Source organism: Macrobrachium rosenbergii, chromosome 23 (assembly GCF_040412425.1).
Source record: "Macrobrachium rosenbergii isolate ZJJX-2024 chromosome 23, ASM4041242v1, whole genome shotgun sequence".
Classification (NCBI taxonomy): domain Eukaryota; kingdom Metazoa; phylum Arthropoda; class Malacostraca; order Decapoda; family Palaemonidae; genus Macrobrachium; species Macrobrachium rosenbergii.
Genome location: NC_089763.1, coordinates 40,214,469 through 40,233,760, shown reverse-complemented (window position 1 = coordinate 40,233,760; position 19,292 = coordinate 40,214,469). Strand labels below are relative to the sequence as shown.

The 19,292-nt window shown below is 36.0% G+C and overlaps 3 protein-coding genes across 10 annotated transcripts in view; 1 reads left to right on the top strand and 2 right to left on the bottom strand.

The window, feature by feature from the left end:
• mRpL49 (mitochondrial ribosomal protein L49) overlaps positions 1–19,292 on the top strand; it is a 398,706-nt gene that overhangs the window by 330,802 nt on the left and 48,612 nt on the right. The window lies entirely within an intron of this gene.
• On the bottom strand, positions 992–5,383 carry LOC136851540 (uncharacterized). Of its 2 annotated transcripts, none has more exons than XM_067125791.1 (7): positions 5,305–5,383; positions 4,847–4,926; positions 3,955–4,066; positions 3,618–3,705; positions 3,252–3,355; positions 2,447–2,570; positions 992–1,304 (listed from the first exon to the last, which is right to left on the bottom strand). In XM_067125791.1, exons 2-7 carry the CDS (start codon positions 4,899–4,901, stop codon positions 1,161–1,163), a joined length of 627 nt encoding a protein of 208 aa, XP_066981892.1. In that variant the 5' UTR covers positions 4,902–4,926; positions 5,305–5,383; the 3' UTR covers positions 992–1,160. The 2 variants fall into 2 exon arrangements, with proteins under 2 accessions (XP_066981892.1, XP_066981893.1); XM_067125792.1 differs by having other exon boundaries at positions 4,847–4,931; positions 5,305–5,368.
• The window catches only part of LOC136851537 (facilitated trehalose transporter Tret1-like), a 20,902-nt gene continuing 7,306 nt past the window's right edge, over positions 5,697–19,292 (bottom strand). For 2 of the 6 annotated variants that reach the window (XM_067125782.1, XM_067125783.1), the window contains exons 2-6: positions 15,941–16,018; positions 14,309–14,441; positions 9,601–9,995; positions 8,888–9,034; positions 5,697–8,339 (exon numbers count right to left, since the gene is read on the bottom strand). In XM_067125782.1, coding sequence (XP_066981883.1) covers positions 7,704–8,339; positions 8,888–9,034; positions 9,601–9,995; positions 14,309–14,441; positions 15,941–16,018 — 1,389 coding nt within the window. In that variant the 3' untranslated portion in view covers positions 5,697–7,703. Of the gene's footprint in view, positions 8,340–8,887; positions 9,035–9,600; positions 9,996–14,308; positions 14,442–15,560; positions 15,705–15,885; positions 16,020–17,376; positions 17,508–19,292 lie in introns of those variants that run through there. The other 4 variants (XM_067125785.1, XM_067125784.1, XM_067125786.1 and 1 more) reach the window with 4 other exon arrangements.

Sequence of the window (19,292 nt, the reverse complement as noted above, 5' to 3'; positions counted from 1 at the left end):
AGAGAATACTGTTAAGCAGATGCTTGACTTCGCTGCTGCACAGGCTATAGCCAGTTGGAATGTGCTTTATTTGGACAGGCATTCAGATGCCTGGCTTGTTTCCCTTGGACACAAATTTCTTTGGCATATCAAACCAAGATGGATGCTAATAATGACATACCTTTCAAGAAGTCAAGAAGTAAAAGGATAACAATAAAGGATCTACGGTAAGTTACGAATCACGAGCTGGATCATTGCCGGAGAACTCTTCAAAAATTCCTCAAGTATCATCATAAAAACATCAACTTTAAGTGAGTTTTTGTCATAATTAAAGTCTTTTAGTTTTAAATGGCTAAGGATCTATAAGTTTTTACCTTAAAAACCTAATTCTTTTTGTTTCTTATTTGTATAGTTAAAGCTTGTTTTCGGGGTTCCTGGAAGGTCTGTGAAGAGTGTGTAATTGTGATTTTTCAGTGTTCTCTCTTTACGTTTTTACAAGTTCTGTACTATACAAGTCCCTCATTGGACGGGTGGGTACCTTTCTCAGCCAGCACTCTGCTGGCCCCGCATTCGATTCTCCGACCAGCCAATGAATGAATTTCTGGTGATAGAAATTCATTTCTCGCTATAATGTGGTTCGGATTCCACAATAAGCTGTAGGCCCCGTTGCTAGGTAACTAATTGGTTCTTAGCCACGTAAAATAAACCTGATCCTTCGGGCCAGCCCTAGGGGAGCTGCTAATCAGCTCAGTGGTCTGGTTAAACTAAGGTATACTTAACCTATCTGTGCTATACAATATAACCACACGTTAAAGGTAGCTTCAAATGTAAGTACAGGAATTTTATTGATTCTGCAGTATAGAAATAAATATATTAACTTTTCAGAATAAAACAGAAAAAATTATTTTATCTAAAAATAAAAAAGAAGCCTTAGCAAATCTAAATTAGCACAGTTTTCTTATTCTATTTTTTTTTCAAAGATAGTTTTGTAATAGGATAAGCAAAATTCGTATCGTGTAACAAGCATATAGTATATTGCGCTTCCTTACATCCATATTATTAAGGTTTCATGAGAAAACAAATTAAATCTATGGGCAAATTAAACGTCTAGAAACATTTGGCATCCATGCCCCCAAGTGGGCGTGGTCTTTTGTCCGAGCAGGAAGCAAAAGCATTCTAGTTTACAGGCGATCGCAAAATATGAAGTTGATCCAGTTGATGACGTCATCAGCATGCGCCCTGATCTTTTCTTGTAGTTCTGCCACCAGCTCAGCTCCGTGTGCATTCATTTCGGCATTCAGCTCATCTGCGTTTTCAAAGTTTGCCTGAAAAGGGATTTTTGATGAAAGTAGGGCATAACCAGACAAGTAGATAACTGATATTTAGAGATTAGAAAAGTTACACTAAAACTACTTCAAACTTTTTTTCTTTGTTTCCTGGGCTCAGCTGAACTTTAGTTTTATCATTATCAATAATAAGTTTTCTGAATCATAATTATTTCTAATATTTTTCCTCTGAAAATGGAGATTTTAGAAATCAACACAGTGGTATTGAATTATCGAAATATATTTCCATATATATATATATATATATATACATATATATATATATATATATATATATATATATATATATATATATATATATATATATATATATTGTATGTGTGTGTGTGTGTAAATGCTTGAATTGAAATGAGGAAGGGAAGAAATGTTAATCAACTCTCTCTCTCTCTCTCTCTCTCTCTCTCTCTCTCTCTCTCTCTCTCTCTCTCTCTCTCTCTCTCTCTCTCAAGGACTTGAAGGACTCCCTTCTCAAGGAAATGTAAATGATCTTGTCCAGTTCCCAGATGCAACTTGCAAAGGAAGCAAATAAGCAGAGGATGGGAGTCAAAGACAGGGGAGAATGGAACTGAACACCTTACCACAGATCCAGAACGCATTTAGTAAGGGCCTGTGCTGTCTTAAGACTACCTCAATCTGAAGTCGCCAAGTAACCGTGGCCTAGTAAGCATGTCTTTTGTCTCTCTGCCATACATGTCATTCAGCGGTGTGGGAGTCAGGGACTGACTTTGGCTTGGACCAGAATTATGACTACATAAACACCTTACTTTAGAAATTTCACTGGACAGGTAGTTTCCTAATTACTGATAAAAATACTTTATAAACGCTCAAGTGCTTAGTGAACGATGGTGATTTTTTTGGTCAACCTGACTCAGACTATTCGCCCACGGAGATACGAAACTATGGCCCATCCTAAGCATCCGTACCTAATATCTCTAGCTGCGTAGATCAACACTCAGGTAAACATGCGTTGAATGTTGAACTTGTTTATCAGCAGTTTTTCATCCAAATAACTTTGAAGCTCGATTATTTTGTCTCGTACTTCGAGCACGCCAACTAAATCAACCCCCAATTATTTGGTCCATCAAAGAAACTTGAAACTAGAGCAGATTTTCAGCTCTTACCTCAAAGCTCTCACCAGTTAGATCAACCCTCAGCGACTGTTCCGCAAGACAAATTTGAAACGGCGTGAACGTAAATCTTGCGATTCTCAGTGAGAAAACAGTCTGCAGGTTATTGGCGGCAAAGCTGTTGACAAGAATCACAAAATGAATAGATTAGTACAAGAATGGAAAGAGGGGAAAAATGCAAAGCTCTTCTACGTTGGTGTGCGTCCACACTGCAGCAAAACATGTCATACACATACGTCGATGGCTTCGCGCACGCATCACAAACATGTTGAGTACAAGTAGTCGACCTGTTGGTGGTCCTAACCAGTGCTTCATGCGATTATCAGCTTTTGCCAAAGGTTCGTTCTTCACATGTGGCCGTTGACTTGTTTTCAACCTATTTTCAATATATGTGGGATAAGTTGTCGATGTTTGTTTATGACATATTTTACTATAGTGTGGACGCGCTCTTATCATAGCCTATTTGCAGATGCCAATTGAAATACTATATTCAGTTTTAGAGATTTTTGGTCATCAACCCAATTCTCTTCAGAAAGAATGAGGAACAAGAGCCTGTCTTATTTCCTTCGAATGCAGCAACATTTCGTAAAGTTAAGGGAATCCTGGTGGAATAAAGAATATTGACACTTTTTGAAGCGTACATTGTTATTTTTTTATGTGAATGAAAATTACTAGTCAGGTTCAAAATATAGTTTTTTATAGCTCTATTTCCTACAAATGGAACGTTATACAAAGGAAAGGGAAGCCTATGGGAATAAAGGATCCTTTTTATACCTGACCAAAGGACATTGTCACTTACTCCATGGCTCCCGAGGTTGAGTAGGGCAACCCTTTGAGAATTCCCTTGGCTGTGTAGTTGTCTGCATGGGCTACGAATCTCTCAAGCTGGGCTGATGCAGTGAACTGTGACAATAATAATAATAATAATAATAATAATAATAATGTCTAAAAACGAGCGGTACAAGAAATTTTTGAAGGCGAACACTCATTTTATGATAGACGAAGATTTTATTTAATGCAAAACTAAAGAAAGATATAGAAAAAGGATGAATAAAAAGGGTGATGATACAAAATAATAAGCAGATAATAGCAACGAGAAGATTTTTGTGATGAGAACGATACTTCATTCTCAATTAACAAGACATAAAAAGAATTCTTTCTGTACCTGCCATGTTTCCAAAATCGGCTCAAATCCGGTGATAACTATGTTTGAAAAATTGCTGATTTGTGCGTCTTTGAAGATGAAGAACAGACTGCAGTAAGACCAAAATGTATTAGTTTCTGCGTGTTATCATACGTTTATGCTTTCTCACATATACACAACTGTGTAGAGAGAGGTGCTGGTAGTACATTATATGTATATGTATACATACTGTGTGTGTATATATATATACAGTATGTATACATATATAATGTGTGCATATATATAATATATATATATATATATATATATATATATATATATATATATATATTATATAATAAACAATATTTATACATACTCAGTATCTTCATGCGACGTAATGTGGAGCTCAGTGTAAGATACACTTGAAGGATCCAGTCCTTTGAGCGCGAGTTGAACAATTGCGGTTAACAAATCCTCGAGAATTCCAACTGAAATATTGCGGATAATTTTTTATTAGTTACCATTGTCCTTTTTTTTTACAGTGCTTTGGTCACTACTACTATCATCACTTTTACTTTTTGCTACGTCTGTTATTTCTGTTACGTATTCTCTTGTAAACAGGATCTACGTTTATGAAGTCTCCTATTATGTTGTCGTCATTATTATTATTATTATTATTATTATTATTATTATTATTATTATTATTATTATTCAAAATCAAAATGTACCAACTTCCATATTACACAGGTCTAACCATTGACTTGCAAAGTAAGAATATGCATAACAGAATGTCCATATATATAAAAAAATGAGAACGTGCAATGAACAAATAAACAAAGACAGAACCAACAAACACACAGAAGAATCCATACATCAACATCGATATGTCAGTAAAAACAAAGATAAGCCGTAATAAACTGGAACGAATAATCATTACTCTTGTTCACAACTTTGTAACACAAGTGTTGAGAGAGACGTGCTTGATCTCAACATCTCTTAATTAAAAGCGCTTTCGGAGACCGCAAACCTCCTCCAAGGAAGAGAAATTCAAAAACCTATACCCAGCCCCACAAAATGTCCTTTCCACTCAATAAGTACATTGCACTCCCTGGCAAAGCCCAATCACTTGTTGCCAGTCACGAGATCCACCTTTGGCCGGATTTTCGTAAAAATCCTCTCATGAATGTTTGCGCAGTCTTGGTATCGAACACACAAACAAAACAGACAGAACCAAAAATATTACTTTCCTATTACCTGAACTTGCTTACCAGGTTGTTCAGCAGAGGCCATGGCTAGCACAGCCAGCAACACAGAGATCTTCATGTTGACCAAAGGCTATTGGCTAAACCTGTGCTGAGACGTGGTGTGATGCGGGGGAGAAAAGATAAAAATATAGTTGAAAATATAACTGTGGCTTTATTTACTTGATTAGTGATAAGCTAATTATCTTGACTGTTTTACTTAACTGTTTGGTCATCCAACATTCTAAAGTGTATCCATTTGAAGAATTCAACTTATCACGTAATGTAGCTGATTATAGTAATCAGGCTGAATCGTATGAGGTTCCTAGAACGCTTCAATAGGGATGAATTAAACATGAAATATATATATTCTAATAACTGGAATGATAATAAGCGCCATTTTTAAAACACAACAGACTTAACTTTCGCTCTAGGAATAGCAAGCTACACTCATCTTCGTTTCCTCGGCCCTTTATGATACTTGCCAATGAAACGAGTCTCTATCCTCGCTAGCTGAGATGCAGTGGTTACTGTGATGAAAGACGAATTTCTTTTACAGCTCACCTTTGGCATCACCTGTTCCGTTCCCTTGGTTAGATAAGAAATAAGACATGCTGATATGTCTGTTGTCAAGGTTTTGGAGAGATAAGACATCTGCAAGAAATCTGAGACGACGAGGAAGAGTAGAGTGAAGGGTAAGCTCAAGAAAAGAAACTGAACGGGAGAAGAGAGATTTGCTGAGCTAGGTAGAAATGGTAAAGGATAATAGGAGAATTTAGCAGCGAAAATTTCAGAAGCATTCAAAGACATTTTCAGTGAACCAAAAGATTCTTAGTTAGCCAAAACATGATAAAGGGTCCAAGAATAAAAATCAGTAGAAATTCCACTTTTTATTCCATTATGAAGAATATATGTATAGTAATTCGCAATACTTCTGACTAATGTTGTATTTTTCCCTTTTTTTCATTTTTTGTTGGCATTCTTGATATTTTATCACGCTGTGTGGAGGGATTGGATTCAACAACAAAGGAGCAATCGTAAAAAAAAAAACCTTTTCAAGTTAAACGTTTCGGACCGACCAGCACTGCGACGGACATTTTATACAATTGAATAAAAGTAAAAGAAACCTAGAATTTTGAGGAAAATTTCCTGATTGGTTTCTTAAATTCAGAATGGGCTTGTATCAAATTCATAATTAATAGCAAAATTTTGTAAAATTTCCATGGATGTTTCTTAACTTTAAAAAAATATCAATTTGACAACAACAATTAGAATTTAAAAGACCAAGATTTTTCAGAATTTCTCGTTATGTCATTTATTTTCTTAAGAAATAAAAAAAAATATATGATTGACGTTAACAAATGCAATATAGCACTAGGTACGCTGACATAATAATTAACAAATAAAACCAGGCAATTTTCCCAAAACGTCTCAATTGACCCCACAAAGGAATTGAGAATTTTTGCAAAAATTTCACAACTGGCTCTGTCATTCTAAAACGTGAACTAAGAATTTTTGGCTACAGGATTAACATTTTCTTTGAGACTCTGATGATTATAAAAGAGAACACAAACAGTAGCAAGTCCTCTGCCATAAAATATATATATATATATATATTGACCTAGAGGATTTACCAAACACAACTTTTGCAACATTATCTTCCCTGAATCATTTTGATTTTATAATTTCATGAACGTCCAGGTTCTTTCTCTTAAACGAGTTGCTCCTCTTTGTTTGTGAACTTATATAAACTGTCGACTAGTTGTGTTCACTTCCCCAGTGTACGACGTTCGGTTTTTTTTTTCACTTGGGGGAGCATTACCTTTCATCATTTTGCTATTGTTTACACAAGAGATGATACAAAAAGTTAAAGTACTTAATACTTCTTCGGTATCATTGTTAAAGAATTGGATAAATGGCTACATGCTTGATTATCATGAAACTACTGCACACATACACATTGTGCATATATATATATATATATATATATATATATATATATATATATATATATATATATATATATATATTATGCATATATATAATGTATGTGTTTATTACCACACAAGAATGCCCAAAAAAGACAAAAAATACCATTTCTCTTAGTACGTAATTGTAGTAGTTTATATATATTATATATATATATATATATATATATATATATATATATATATATATATATATATATATATATATATATATATATATATATATATATATATATAAAGTGAATGGTTGAGAAGTAACATTAAATACAGTCATCAACAGTGTATTGTTAACAAAAGAACACAACAAGTAAATTCAACAAATAAATAATGTTGACACACAAACATGCCTAGTAGGCATGCACTGCCATCCGCTTAATTGCCACCATGTACAACCGTTAATTCATCAAACAGATTTACTTGTAAGTACCTTTTATTTCCTCGAAAAAAATCATTTAAAACAGAAAGGACCATAAATGATTCCTGCTTGCATTCTGTGAAATAGCAGAGCAAGATTTTCTGAGGCTGAGGTTAAATTCATTAACAAACAGGTATCTTATTCGGAGCAGAAACATCTCATTCATATTTTTGAAATATTCCTGTCATATTGCTAGGATATCCTTTTCATCAAAATATCACATACCTATGAAAAATACCAGTATTCTTGTGAGGGAAGGAGTTGCTGAATAAAATTCCGTTTCACTAACCTCCTCTGACAATGGTTACGTAGCTCACAGAAGTGCAATGACATGGCATAAAAAGACCTAAGATTTAAGTCAACGCCTTGATTCAAGGCACATTTTACGTATCCCAACTTATATGAGTATCAGAGATCTCGTTCAGTTCCTAACCCCCATGGCACAAAACATACAAAAGCAACGCTGACTGATTAAACATTTTCACTTTGTTTTAAACGCCTTCTCCAGCTCTTGAAGAGACTTGCCCCTGGTCTCTGGAAACCAACAGCTGACCATGAGAACCACCAGGAAATTTGGCAGGCTAAATATCATCAGAGTAGTTCCCAGCTCTAGTTCTGCAATGATCTTGAGAAAGGCGTAATTAAGACCAAATATCACCAGATTGTACGTAGCCGTGATAAGTGAAGCTCCCAGAGACCTGACTGGAGTAGGGATCAACTCTCCGACGTATATCCATGGGATGGGACCCAGCCCTATTCCAAAGGACCCGACGAAAAGCAGAAGAAGGACGAGAGGCATCCAAGATTGCCCCGGCAGCTCCAACATGAGGAACAAGCCCGTCATGCCAATTGATATGCCGCAGATGAAACTGCTGATCATAAGGAAAGGCCTTCGTCCTATCCTGTCCATGGTCAGGGCAGAGGCTATGTTCCCGACGACTCTGATGATGCCAATCAGTATGGTACACACAAACGGGTCGATTTCCACCTTAGCCTGCCTGAACATGTACACGGAGTAAGAAAAGAGAGCACTTTTCCCTCCAAGCTCTCTCAGAATGAACATGACCCACAGAAGTAGAACTGGCTGGCTATTTTGCTGCTTCTTCAGCTGAGATGCCTGCGGAAAATTATTTCAATTATTGTAAAGAAAATCAAGAGCGAATTCCTGTTTTATTAATGCTGATGTATGTATTGGATAATCAAAACCTATTAAGAATATCACCTGAAAAAGAATTGTGGAATTAACTGTGGTTTGTGATGCAGTCTAACATGATTCTCTTGCAAAAAAAGAAAGAAAATACTCGGGGTTTCCTCAGATCATATTGTTTTAAATTCTCAAACAGTATCAGAGAATAAGCAACGTAGTTCAAAATACAGAAAGTAAATAAAACTTTTGTGGGGTTTCCTAAATAAACAGAGGTACGAGATACAGACTATATAGAATCATAAAAGAATATTTGAAAATTTGGAAGTAAATTTCAAGGTACGTAAGACGGCTGTGACAACTAAACAAAGTCGAACAACTGAAACATTTCTTTAAATCTAAGATATTCTTTCACATTTTTATAAACAACTACAAAGGATAAGAACGGACAAAACAGGTTTCCAGCTGGAAAAAAAGGTCCTCGAAAATCACTAATAGATTTCGAGAGATTTAAGGGTTACCTGGTACTTGAACGATGCTTTATTAGGTGCTGAAGTAGCTGCAATGGCGTTGAGTTGCTCAGCAACGTCAGTTCCACTGGCTGCGAGATTTTTCAAGGACTGTTCAGCCTCCTCTCTCTTGTTTTGCCTTATGAGCCAATATGGAGACTGCAAGAAGAGAATAAGTTTGTAAGTTTGGAATGACAAAGAGGCACAAGAGGCTTTTCGTGAAGCAAAATAACTTTGAATTGTTTGTGTTCCTTTTGACAAAAGTTGTTGTGTGACAAAATGAATTTACTGAGTTTTTTAACAAGGGCATTCTGTGTGAAAACGGGACTTTGATTTTATCGAGTTCCAGTTGACAAGAAATTTTCATGTTCTTTAGAGGACAGAAATATGCAAATAACACATTAATGCTGCTGCAGTTGTATAGCTAAGTAATGCTAGTATTTTAAAAATCTACCCTACTGTCGTACTAAAGAGATTGTGACAGAATCCACTGACCGAACACAAAGACTCATTAAAAAAGGTAAAAGTATGTAAAAGCACATAGCCCAAAAGAAATTTAATGTCTTGTAGCTAAACCAGTTAACTTAATCCTATGACTAGTTTAGAAGAGCAACAGTAAAATTATCTTGATTAAGAGAGGTCCACTGTATTTAGAGAAATAAGGAGCTCCATGCACTTCCCACATCAACATAAGTACTTAACAAATACGAATGGTCAATTCATACCTCTGGAACAGTCAACAGCATAAGGAAAATGGGCAAGCAAGGAACGGCAGACACGGCTGTGGCGAGCCCCCACGGCAGAAAATGGGCGAGCAGGTAGCTCACCAACACTCCAATGGCTGCTACGATCTCGGCCGATGAAGAGGCCAACCCACGGATGTTGGAAGGGCTGAGCTCGGCTACCAGGGGCTGGAGGGCTGTGCCAATCAAGCTGGAGGTGATGGCCAGGCCACCCCTACCAACATACAAGAGAGCCAAGTAGGGAGAATAGGCCTTCATGAGCCAAAACCCAGGCATGGGGAAGATGGCACACAGGATCATCCTTCTGGGCCCAAGCCACTCCATCAGGGAACTAGCTACTAGAGAGGTAGCGATTCCCAAGATGGGAAGAAAGGAGACTGGAATCAAGAGTATCATTGGTGAGGCAGAGTGAAAATTAGAGCGTAGGTTTCGGTAAGCAATTTATTCATTGACTGCTTGCTTAGTTTTACGCAGAGAGCAAACATTTTGAACAATTAAATTCAGTGTATTCAGATATTCAGGGGAAAAAATAAAAACAAATAATATATAGTCATTACGAGATCCTAAAGAACATGAAGGTTCTTTAGTGGCGGGACTGGATAAGGAAACAACAAATATCATTGATTTTGTCCAGATTCGACATACTGTATATCTTTTTGTACTTTGAGAAATCTATTAACTGAGCCTTAAAAATTTATGAAAACTTTGTACTAATAGACCATCAGCCAACTTCTTATCCAAAGAATATAGCACTAGAATCATAGATTTCTTATATATATATATATATATATATATATATATATATATATATATATATATATATATATATATATATATATATATTTGTATATATGTATATGTTTTATATACATATATATATATATATATATTTATATATATATATATATGTGTGTATGTTTTACACACACACACACACACACACACACACACACACACATATATATATATATATATATATATATATATATATATATATATATATATATATATATATATATATATATATATATATACACACATATGCGTAACAAAGGAAAAAAGGAATTATGCCAAGAATCAAATCGTGACCACTAAATAGTCAATTTCCGTCACAATTCGAAACGAAAGTTTATAGCCGACCTGTGCCAGCTCAGTTAAGGAATAACGAGAATTACAGGCCAAAAATGCATTGATACGCGTGCATGAATATCTGAACTTTGAAAAAAAATCCGTCTTTTAGCCCCTTGCTACAATCGATTTTCCAAATAGCGTATAAGCTTATGTCAAATTCCCGAGTCGTGTTCCAGTCTGGTAGTCAAATTCCCGAGTCGTGTTCCAGTCTGGTAGTCAGTCCATTTGCCGAATTTGCACGATCTGTAGTGTTGATAATTATAGTGGAAAAAAGAGCAGAAGAATCATCGAAGCTACACGAATACCTAATTATAGCGACTAATCGACGCTTGCAAAAAATAAAAGAATAAAACAACGAATGAGCACAGTCAGGATTTTTAAAATGAAGGGGCCAACGCTCTATCGTCTCGCAAATTTTTTTCCATTTCTTTGTTAAAGCAATGTTGACGCTTTGCCTTTTATCATTTGCCTTTATAAAAAAAAACTTAATGGCGGCGTGGGTCACATGTCCGTTCCTTTGTTCCACTTGCCTATGGTCATAAAAACGCGAGACGTCACTCACTACTCATGTGCGAGCGAATGAAACGGTGAATAAATGAAGGCGAAGAAATTAATTTAATAAGGCTATAAAGCAGGACAGTGATGAGTGGACGAACATTCGTGAAAAGGCATAAAATTCAACTTCTGAAAGAAAACGATAAATCGGAGATATTTAAACAAACACGCAGAACTAATAACTTAACCGCAGATGAAACGAAAAATTGAATAAAAACAACGAAAAATATGAGACAGAAAAAACTGATGAAGCTACATGATCATATTGTTTAATATAAATTTTCAAAACAGACACAAAATGTAGAGGAATACAAAATATTTTGGATGAAAGATGGACTACGGTGACACGAAACAATGGCATCAACGACAAAACAGCCTGGTTTTTTTTTTTATGCAAAAATCAATTGGACTGGAAAGGTAATCCCAGAAAGAAATGTGGGACTTCAGAGTGAAAGAAATTATAGACAACCACGTAAAACGAAGAAGATTATAGGACTATGGAGTAGAACAGAGCCAGTCGTCTGAGTATGTTGATAAACTAACAACGAAATTGAGGATATCGAGTGCAGTCACTGAAAAAATAGTGGAATAGTGCGGGCTGTTATTTTCATCACCGTCAAAGGACTTTTATTTTCTGTGCTACTCGAAGTTGAGATAGCTAGAGCGCGTACGTGTAAATATTGAAACTGAATATCTTTTTTTTTTAATAATTTCTTGCCCGTAAATAAACAAACAAGTACACAGAGGAACAAGCAACTTAGTTTTATTAGCGCTCAACAATCTTACTATCTTGGAGTCTGTAATCATGGTTCTCATAAAAAAAAAAGTGACGTAACGTTTCCCCAGTGCTGAACATAATGATAAGGGGCTTAGAGAGAGGAAAAGAAAAAACCGTGAAAGGGATGTGAATAACTCTGATGAAGGCTTTTTGTTATTTCATTGGCATTCGACGAACTACGAATTTCTTCATTCATTCTTGTGCTCTTCATATTAACATCGCAAGAGAACACATTGATATGTGCTTTGATTTCATTCAGGACGTTGTTAATGTGTCAAATCCTAAGAAAACCGTTAAACAACTTAACAGTGTATAAAGTTGTCAGGGTGGCATTGCATAATTTCGTAACCAGAACGTCTGTCCTTTTGTTTTTCTCTCAATGCACTTCAGCTTGTCACTTTGAGTTTATCAGATCTTGAACCTTATTCTCCTCAACTCTTAGCTCCTACCCTCCACCCCTCTCTCCAACTTCCACCCCAAAACAACCCCCCAACCTCTAGTTCCATCCCTCTACTTAAGGTATAATAAACTTTAATTTACGAGTAAAATTCGTGCGTAAACCCTTAATGTAGATGATCTTTATGATAAAACCCCATTTTGTAGACGAGTTTCTCTCTCTCTCTCTCTCTCTCTCTCTCTCTCTCTCTCTCTCTCTCTCTCTCTCTCTCTCTCTCTCTCCCTTAGGGAATTCTTTATTACCGCCTTACTCGGAACAAGCATAGAACTCTGCAGCGATGAATATTTCCAAAGAACTAGTAACTCACCATTCTGAAAATGTCGAGGTTTCTGATTACTAACACTTGCTTTTTGTGAAACCATAATACATAATTAACAACCTCAAACAAATAGATTAAAGGAAAACTTTTCTAACTTTTTTTTATAGGTCATGGTAAATATTCGCAGCCGATATCATTGAAGCTATTAGTGATGGGCTGTTTATGCTTCTTAGCTGACACATATATACACACACACACACAAGCTGTAATATATAGATTGCCTATAGCAACAGCTCTGAGCACTACCGAGTGAAAAGTCCTGTTGTTTTTACTTTTTTTTTTTTTTTGCGGTCGAGGAAGAGAATCGCCCTCTCCTTACTACCTTTTTGGTTTCATTATCTCACTAATTACAAGGCTGAATGTCGCATTTCTTAAAAAGAAAAAAAAAATTCTACTGGCATTTCTTAGAGGTCAGAAGATATCCATTGTCGTAGATACCAGAAATATGATGAAAATAATCATTATTCCATTTACGTTAATGACGACATTCTCTACTAATATAAACGTTGAGTTTATTTATCCATATTTTGCGATGATATCTTTAATAATATTGCACCCTTAAGTAAACTAGAAGGGGAAAAGAACGTTTAAATTTTGGCGTATCCGTACTCATTCCGACTGCAGGTCGTGACTGTGTCTGTTGTCCTGGACGTATTATTCGGGCGCAAATCGATTTCATTCATATTACTAACGTACCTTCCTGGTTAAAAATTAGGGCAATATTTTCAAGTCGTTTTGCAATTGCATCGTACTTATAATAGCATGGGCATAGTGTTGCGCTGCATTTTCTTGTTCAAGAGTTTGTGATTGTCAAACGCTGTGTTTATTTTCCGCAGACTGTCTGAGTTACATTCAGGGGAAAAAACATAGAATAAGGTAATCTTGCAGTCATATATTTAAGTGAGTTTTGCAACTTCCGTGTAGAATATATATATTTATATATGTGTGTGTGTATGTTTGTGTATTCACATGTATATATACATATATATGTGTGTATCTATGTTTTTATATTCACATGTATATATATATATATATATATATATATATATATATATATATATATATATTATGTATATATATAGTGTGTATGTATATGTGAAACACATATACATATGCACATAAACACATATATATATATATATATACATATATATATATATATATATATATATATATATATATATATATATATATATATATATAAACACAATTGCTCCCTCCAAGCAAGTAATTTGTGAGAATATTGCACATTTACGTTCCTCACTTTCCTCCAGCTCGTTGGCGACAGTGACCCTGGTAGTCGTGACGCCACAAAAACCCAAATAATTAATCAGTTAATCCTCCAGTTCCTTTTAAGCTAATGCTCCCTCCCTAATTCAGCCAGGTAACTGGCTTTATTCTGCTCAGCTAAGCTCAAGAAATTAATTTCCTTGCGGAATGTCAATCTTACCCAAAAGAGAGACATGCTCCTTATTTACGTGGAACTTCGACGTGTCCTCCTCTAATTTCGGAAGGACGGCAGCCCATCCAATAACCATTCCGCTGAAGACCGCTGTGGAAGCCACAGTTGCCAGATTCACCACCTGAAATAATTGCAATATATTTACATACATTGAACTTTATAAAAGATTTTTACGGTGTTACCGACTTCTGTCCTCACTTTTTTTTTTAAATCTTGCAAATATTTATTAATGCATTGACCTATTCCCCTAATTTCCCAGCACGTTTTGTCCACAGACAGAGTTGAAGACACATAAAATAGATAATGCACGCACTTACCTCAGTCACTTTCCCGCTATCATGCTTTTAAAAGGGACGGATTGAGCCTCATTGTGAAGTAAAACAGGTTTGGGGAGGTGGACGGATTGAGCTTCAGTGTGAAGCAGAATTACGCACCACTGTTATGGTAATAATGATTCGAAACAAAGGTGCCAATACTTCTATATGCTATAAATTCACTAATGGCAACTTTTATACAGATGTAAGTGTTAGGCCAGTATCAGTAATGCTTGTGACTTCAAGGGGGAGAGTACTGCATCTCTCTCTCTCTCTCACATGTGTCTTTTTGTAAATTTGCTTGTAAATATACGAAAGGTTTGCTGTTGTGTTTTGTTTTTGTCTTTTACGACAGAAATTGCAAAGAAATATTAGAAAAAGCATGTAAAAGTAAAAAAAATGTTTACTGAATCTTCCTTCTCGTAAATTTACGTGAATATTTTACAACAAATATGCCAAAAATTTGTTACTGCGTTTATTTCTTATCTGTTTTGATATCATGTGAGCAGTAATAATAACTTTACAAAATACAATAAATTTATTTTTTAGAAAAAAATATATATAAGTTGGTAAAATTTACGACTGTCTTGTAATGAGGCCCCACAAGGGGTTGTAAATAGTCATCTTCAACTTCTCGTGGAAGGTAAGGAAAATTTTTTAGAATTTTTTTATTTATATAGTGTAAATGTACGTGTCATTCTCTTTCCATTGATGTGATTTTTTTTTTTTTTTTTTGCCGACCTCAAAGTTTCCTCGGTCTGGGGTGCTGCACATTGATAAATTATGCCGTTCCTTAAGGGTTAAACGAGTCTGAATGATTCACAACAGACCATTATCCATACCTAACATTCTCAGCAAATACTACGTAGCAATTCTTTCATCCACAAACATTCAGTCTCAATCCACGGAAATATCATTCTCCTTACCAAAGAAACATTGGTCTTTCTATGTCTTCTGCAGCGGTTGCACTTTATCGTACTGCATTCATCCAGTTATATTAAGAATGATAATACATCTCCTGTATCGTGCTCTCCTGACATAAAAATCAAGACAGTTCCTTCTCTCGACAGCTTTCAGTGGAAGAGGGAATAATCAAGAGATTATGATTCAGAGTTGTAATTTAACAGGGGTTTAGTGTACGTGATCAAACACACTCTTTCAGAAATATCAAAAGTAATATAATACTACGCAAAGCCATTATAAAGGTATCAAAGACAATAAAATATCACAGACTTATCAGAGACAGCATACCTTAATAAAGTGATGCTATAGATGAACTGAGACAAATGTTACGAAGTATCCTCACCTGACGAAACCGGAAGCCCTTCTTAGCGGCAACCTCGGTGCCCATCTCTGACGTCATCTTTGGATGTAGTTCTGATACCTGGAATGGACGAGAAAATATTCCCTGAACCATTAGGCATCAAAGTGTTAAGGATGATCCCGGTACTATTACAGCGAGGAATAATATAGTGGCGATGATGAAAACCCATACTATTATAGTCGGCAAAAATTATGGTGGCACCAGGGAATAATGATACGTACTCTTAAAAGCATAGAAAATTATGATGGCATTCATGGAAATCGTTAATCATGATGGTGCCGAAGAGCAACTTTGATAATACTGTAGCAATCCCATAATAAGAGTGAATTTCTGGGGTATTCTCAAACTGGCCCATGTGTTATCAAGATGAAAATCCAGATTCAAAAAAATGAGAATTCGTTGTTGTTAAATAAAAATTAATCACACTTTCCTATCAATAATACCACTTATGTGATAGAGAAATTCTAAGTTCTTCACTTGAAATACCGAACAAAACAAAAAGTGCTTATACTTAGTGACGTAATTATGTATGAGAGATTCGTGCTATTTACTGTATAACAAATGCCAAGTTATTTTTACTAATAACACATTAATTATCTCCAGTGTGAAAGATTGTGTTACAAGTTTAAGTGAGTTTCCCTTGAATTATTTAAGTACAAAAGTCAAAAGGCGTTTTCCAGGGAGCCGCGTGACTTGACAACGATCTCTTCTCTGAAACTTGGTAAATGCCTTGTCACAGTAAGGGTGTTTATTTCACAGAAGCAGAAAAAGAATGGGGAGATGAAGGACAAGGAAGAAGAACGGAGAACAGCAAGAGAAAAATACACAAACGAAAAGATTAAATTTGAAAATGGCCTAGTAAAAAATTATTTCAGAGACGCAAACACTTTGTGAACAAGAGAAGGGATGATAGAAGGAAAAAGTAAAAATAGAATAAATTATCAGTGATATACAAAAATGTTAATAAAACGACAAAAACCACTTTTAGTAGAAGAGAAGGAACAAAGAACCGAGAATAAACACAAAAAAAGCAAATAACAAAAAGAAATCGGCTATAGGGGCTACAAATAAATAGCAAAAACCAATCTCCGGCAGGGGAGAAAGAAACGAGCAAAATTATCCGGTCGTAGATGAGTGAAGAAATTAGAAAGCACAATGACAAAATAACACGAGTCTTGATGAAGAGAAATTACACCAAAAGACTACAGAAAATAGAACAACAAAAATAGTCTTGCCCACCGCAGGACACGAAGAACAATCAGTTTTCCAAATAAGAGGTAAATATTTTTTTTCTTCGTGTCCTTTTATTTAATAAAAGATGAGTCAGAAAAAAATGTACCCGAGGAGACATGAAAGAAGAAAACCGAATAAAAAAAACATTGTCTTCGCCAGAGCAAAAGAGACAAAAGACGAATTACCTGATAGAGAGCAGAGTCCTATGAAGAGAAGTCCTTTGGAGAAAGAAGCACATCCAATGTTGCCTTCAGAAAGGGCGAGTGGCTGTCCCGCCCAGAGTCCTACAAAGACTAAAGGCACAACTCAAGATTTTTCTTTGGCTGAACCAAGTCTGGTAACATAATCCCGACATTACGCCTGGCAAATAATTATGTAACCAGTGACTTTTTCTTTCTTCTTCTTCTCTTTTTTGTGGACAGTCCGTAATTGCCACTTATGCAAATGCTTTTTTTTCTGTAGTAAAGCATCACAGAAGAACCGCTTCCCTCCTCAGGTTTGCCTTTCTGTTTGTTTGTTGCTTTCGTTTGTACTTTACTTCAGCTCTCATTTTAGCTCGGTATGTACGTATGTATGTATGTATGTTTATCTCTGTGCTTGTCTCTTTGTTAACAGAAAGTTATGTGTGGATTCTTACTCAATTTTGACCAGATTAAAGGCCTCATGACTTGCAAGAATCAGTTAGATTTTAGGAGACATCTGGATATGGATAAGACATCTTTAGAGGAAGGGATATCCTGCTCAGATTTGGTGTATAGAATGGAATGGAATATAGAATTTAGGCCAAAGGTCAAACGCTGGGACCTTTGAAGTCATTCAGAGCTCAGAGGGGAAATTAAGAGTAAAAAGATTATAGAGGAGTAACGGACCTCGAAGTCCCACTATGAAGCAATTGTTAGGAGAAGCTGGAAAGTAAGATGGGAGAGAGAGAAAATATGAACAAAGATACAGTAAAAGGAATGAAAGGGATTGCAGCTAAGGGCCGATGGGACGCTGCAAAGAACCTTATGTAATGCCTACAGTGCACCGCGTGAGGTACACTGACGGCATTACCCCCTCTGGGGCAGACTTGCTGTAAGTTTGCAGTCTACTAACCACCTTGTTTTGCTTCTTTTTTACCTTTTCTTACATGAGAATATATGCGTGGTTTAATAATAATAATGAGAAGAAGAAGCATTCTAGCTTGGATAGGAAACAAGCCAGACTTCTACTTCGGGGATATTGTGCTGGCTTGTACCTCAAAGGCTGGCGGTTCAGACCCCAAAGAGATCGTTTGTCCTATCATTTCCAAGCAGTGTCGCCTTTTGTAACGTGTAAGTCTTCCCAGACCCTTTGGGGAGAGCTAAATGTGTCCACTCACTGCTGGTGAGCAAAGAGCGGTTATGCCATAGCAATAGATGCAGAAATTCCCTATGATACCAAGTACATGCAGTTGGATATGTGGTTCCGTCTTTATGCACCCTGTGACTGAGTGGATATAACGTTGGCTTTGTGCATCGTCGGTCAGCGGTTCGAATCTCCAGTGACGAAGTTGGTCTCGTCAATAACAATAATATTCGCATAACCTTTATTCTGCAACTTCGTTTAACTATAATCTAGATTTTATTATGAATTCATAAGTAAGAACTGGTGTTACCAGGACAGAATGCATTGCAAGCCGCATCTGGTAATTTATGCGCAAACACCAGACTGAGAGCATTCATGAGCAGATTCGTTACATGAGTCAAGTTTCTGTTTAGCATATTTCTTGAATAGATGAAAGACAGCTAGAGTGAAAAACGCAGTGCATTTGTTTCTCAATTTCTTTTGATTTACTTGTTGCAAAAATCAGGCGAAAACTTACTTTTACAAATCCGTTCAATGAGGGAAGATTTTGTTGTTGCTACCTATAAAAAACTATTGAACGGTGGTCTTGGATTTTAATTACACTGGTCACAAGGACTCTAAGCCAATTTTTTTTTTCTATCTTTCGTTTCTGGCTTTATATCAGTTCTGAGAATTTCGAACAAAACTATGGGAACACTTTAACGTAATATCTACATCAGTCAGCAACCAGCTGGGAATGTCCCTCTCCTGATACTTGCCATCCTGAACATATTCC

Excerpts from the sequence above, each read along its gene's own strand:
- LOC136851540 (XM_067125791.1), bottom strand. The coding sequence starts at position 4,901 with ATGAAGATCTCTGTGTTGCTGGCTGTGCTAGCCATGGCCTCTGCTGAA. Across the intron at positions 4,067-4,846 it reads GGCCTCTGCTGAACAACCTG|TTGGAATTCTCGAGGATTTG; the intron begins GTAAGCAAGTTC and ends GCAATATTTCAG. Across the intron at positions 2,571-3,251 it reads TCAACCTCGGGAGCCATGGA|CTTTGCCGCCAATAACCTGC; the intron begins GTAAGTGACAAT and ends TCTTGTCAACAG.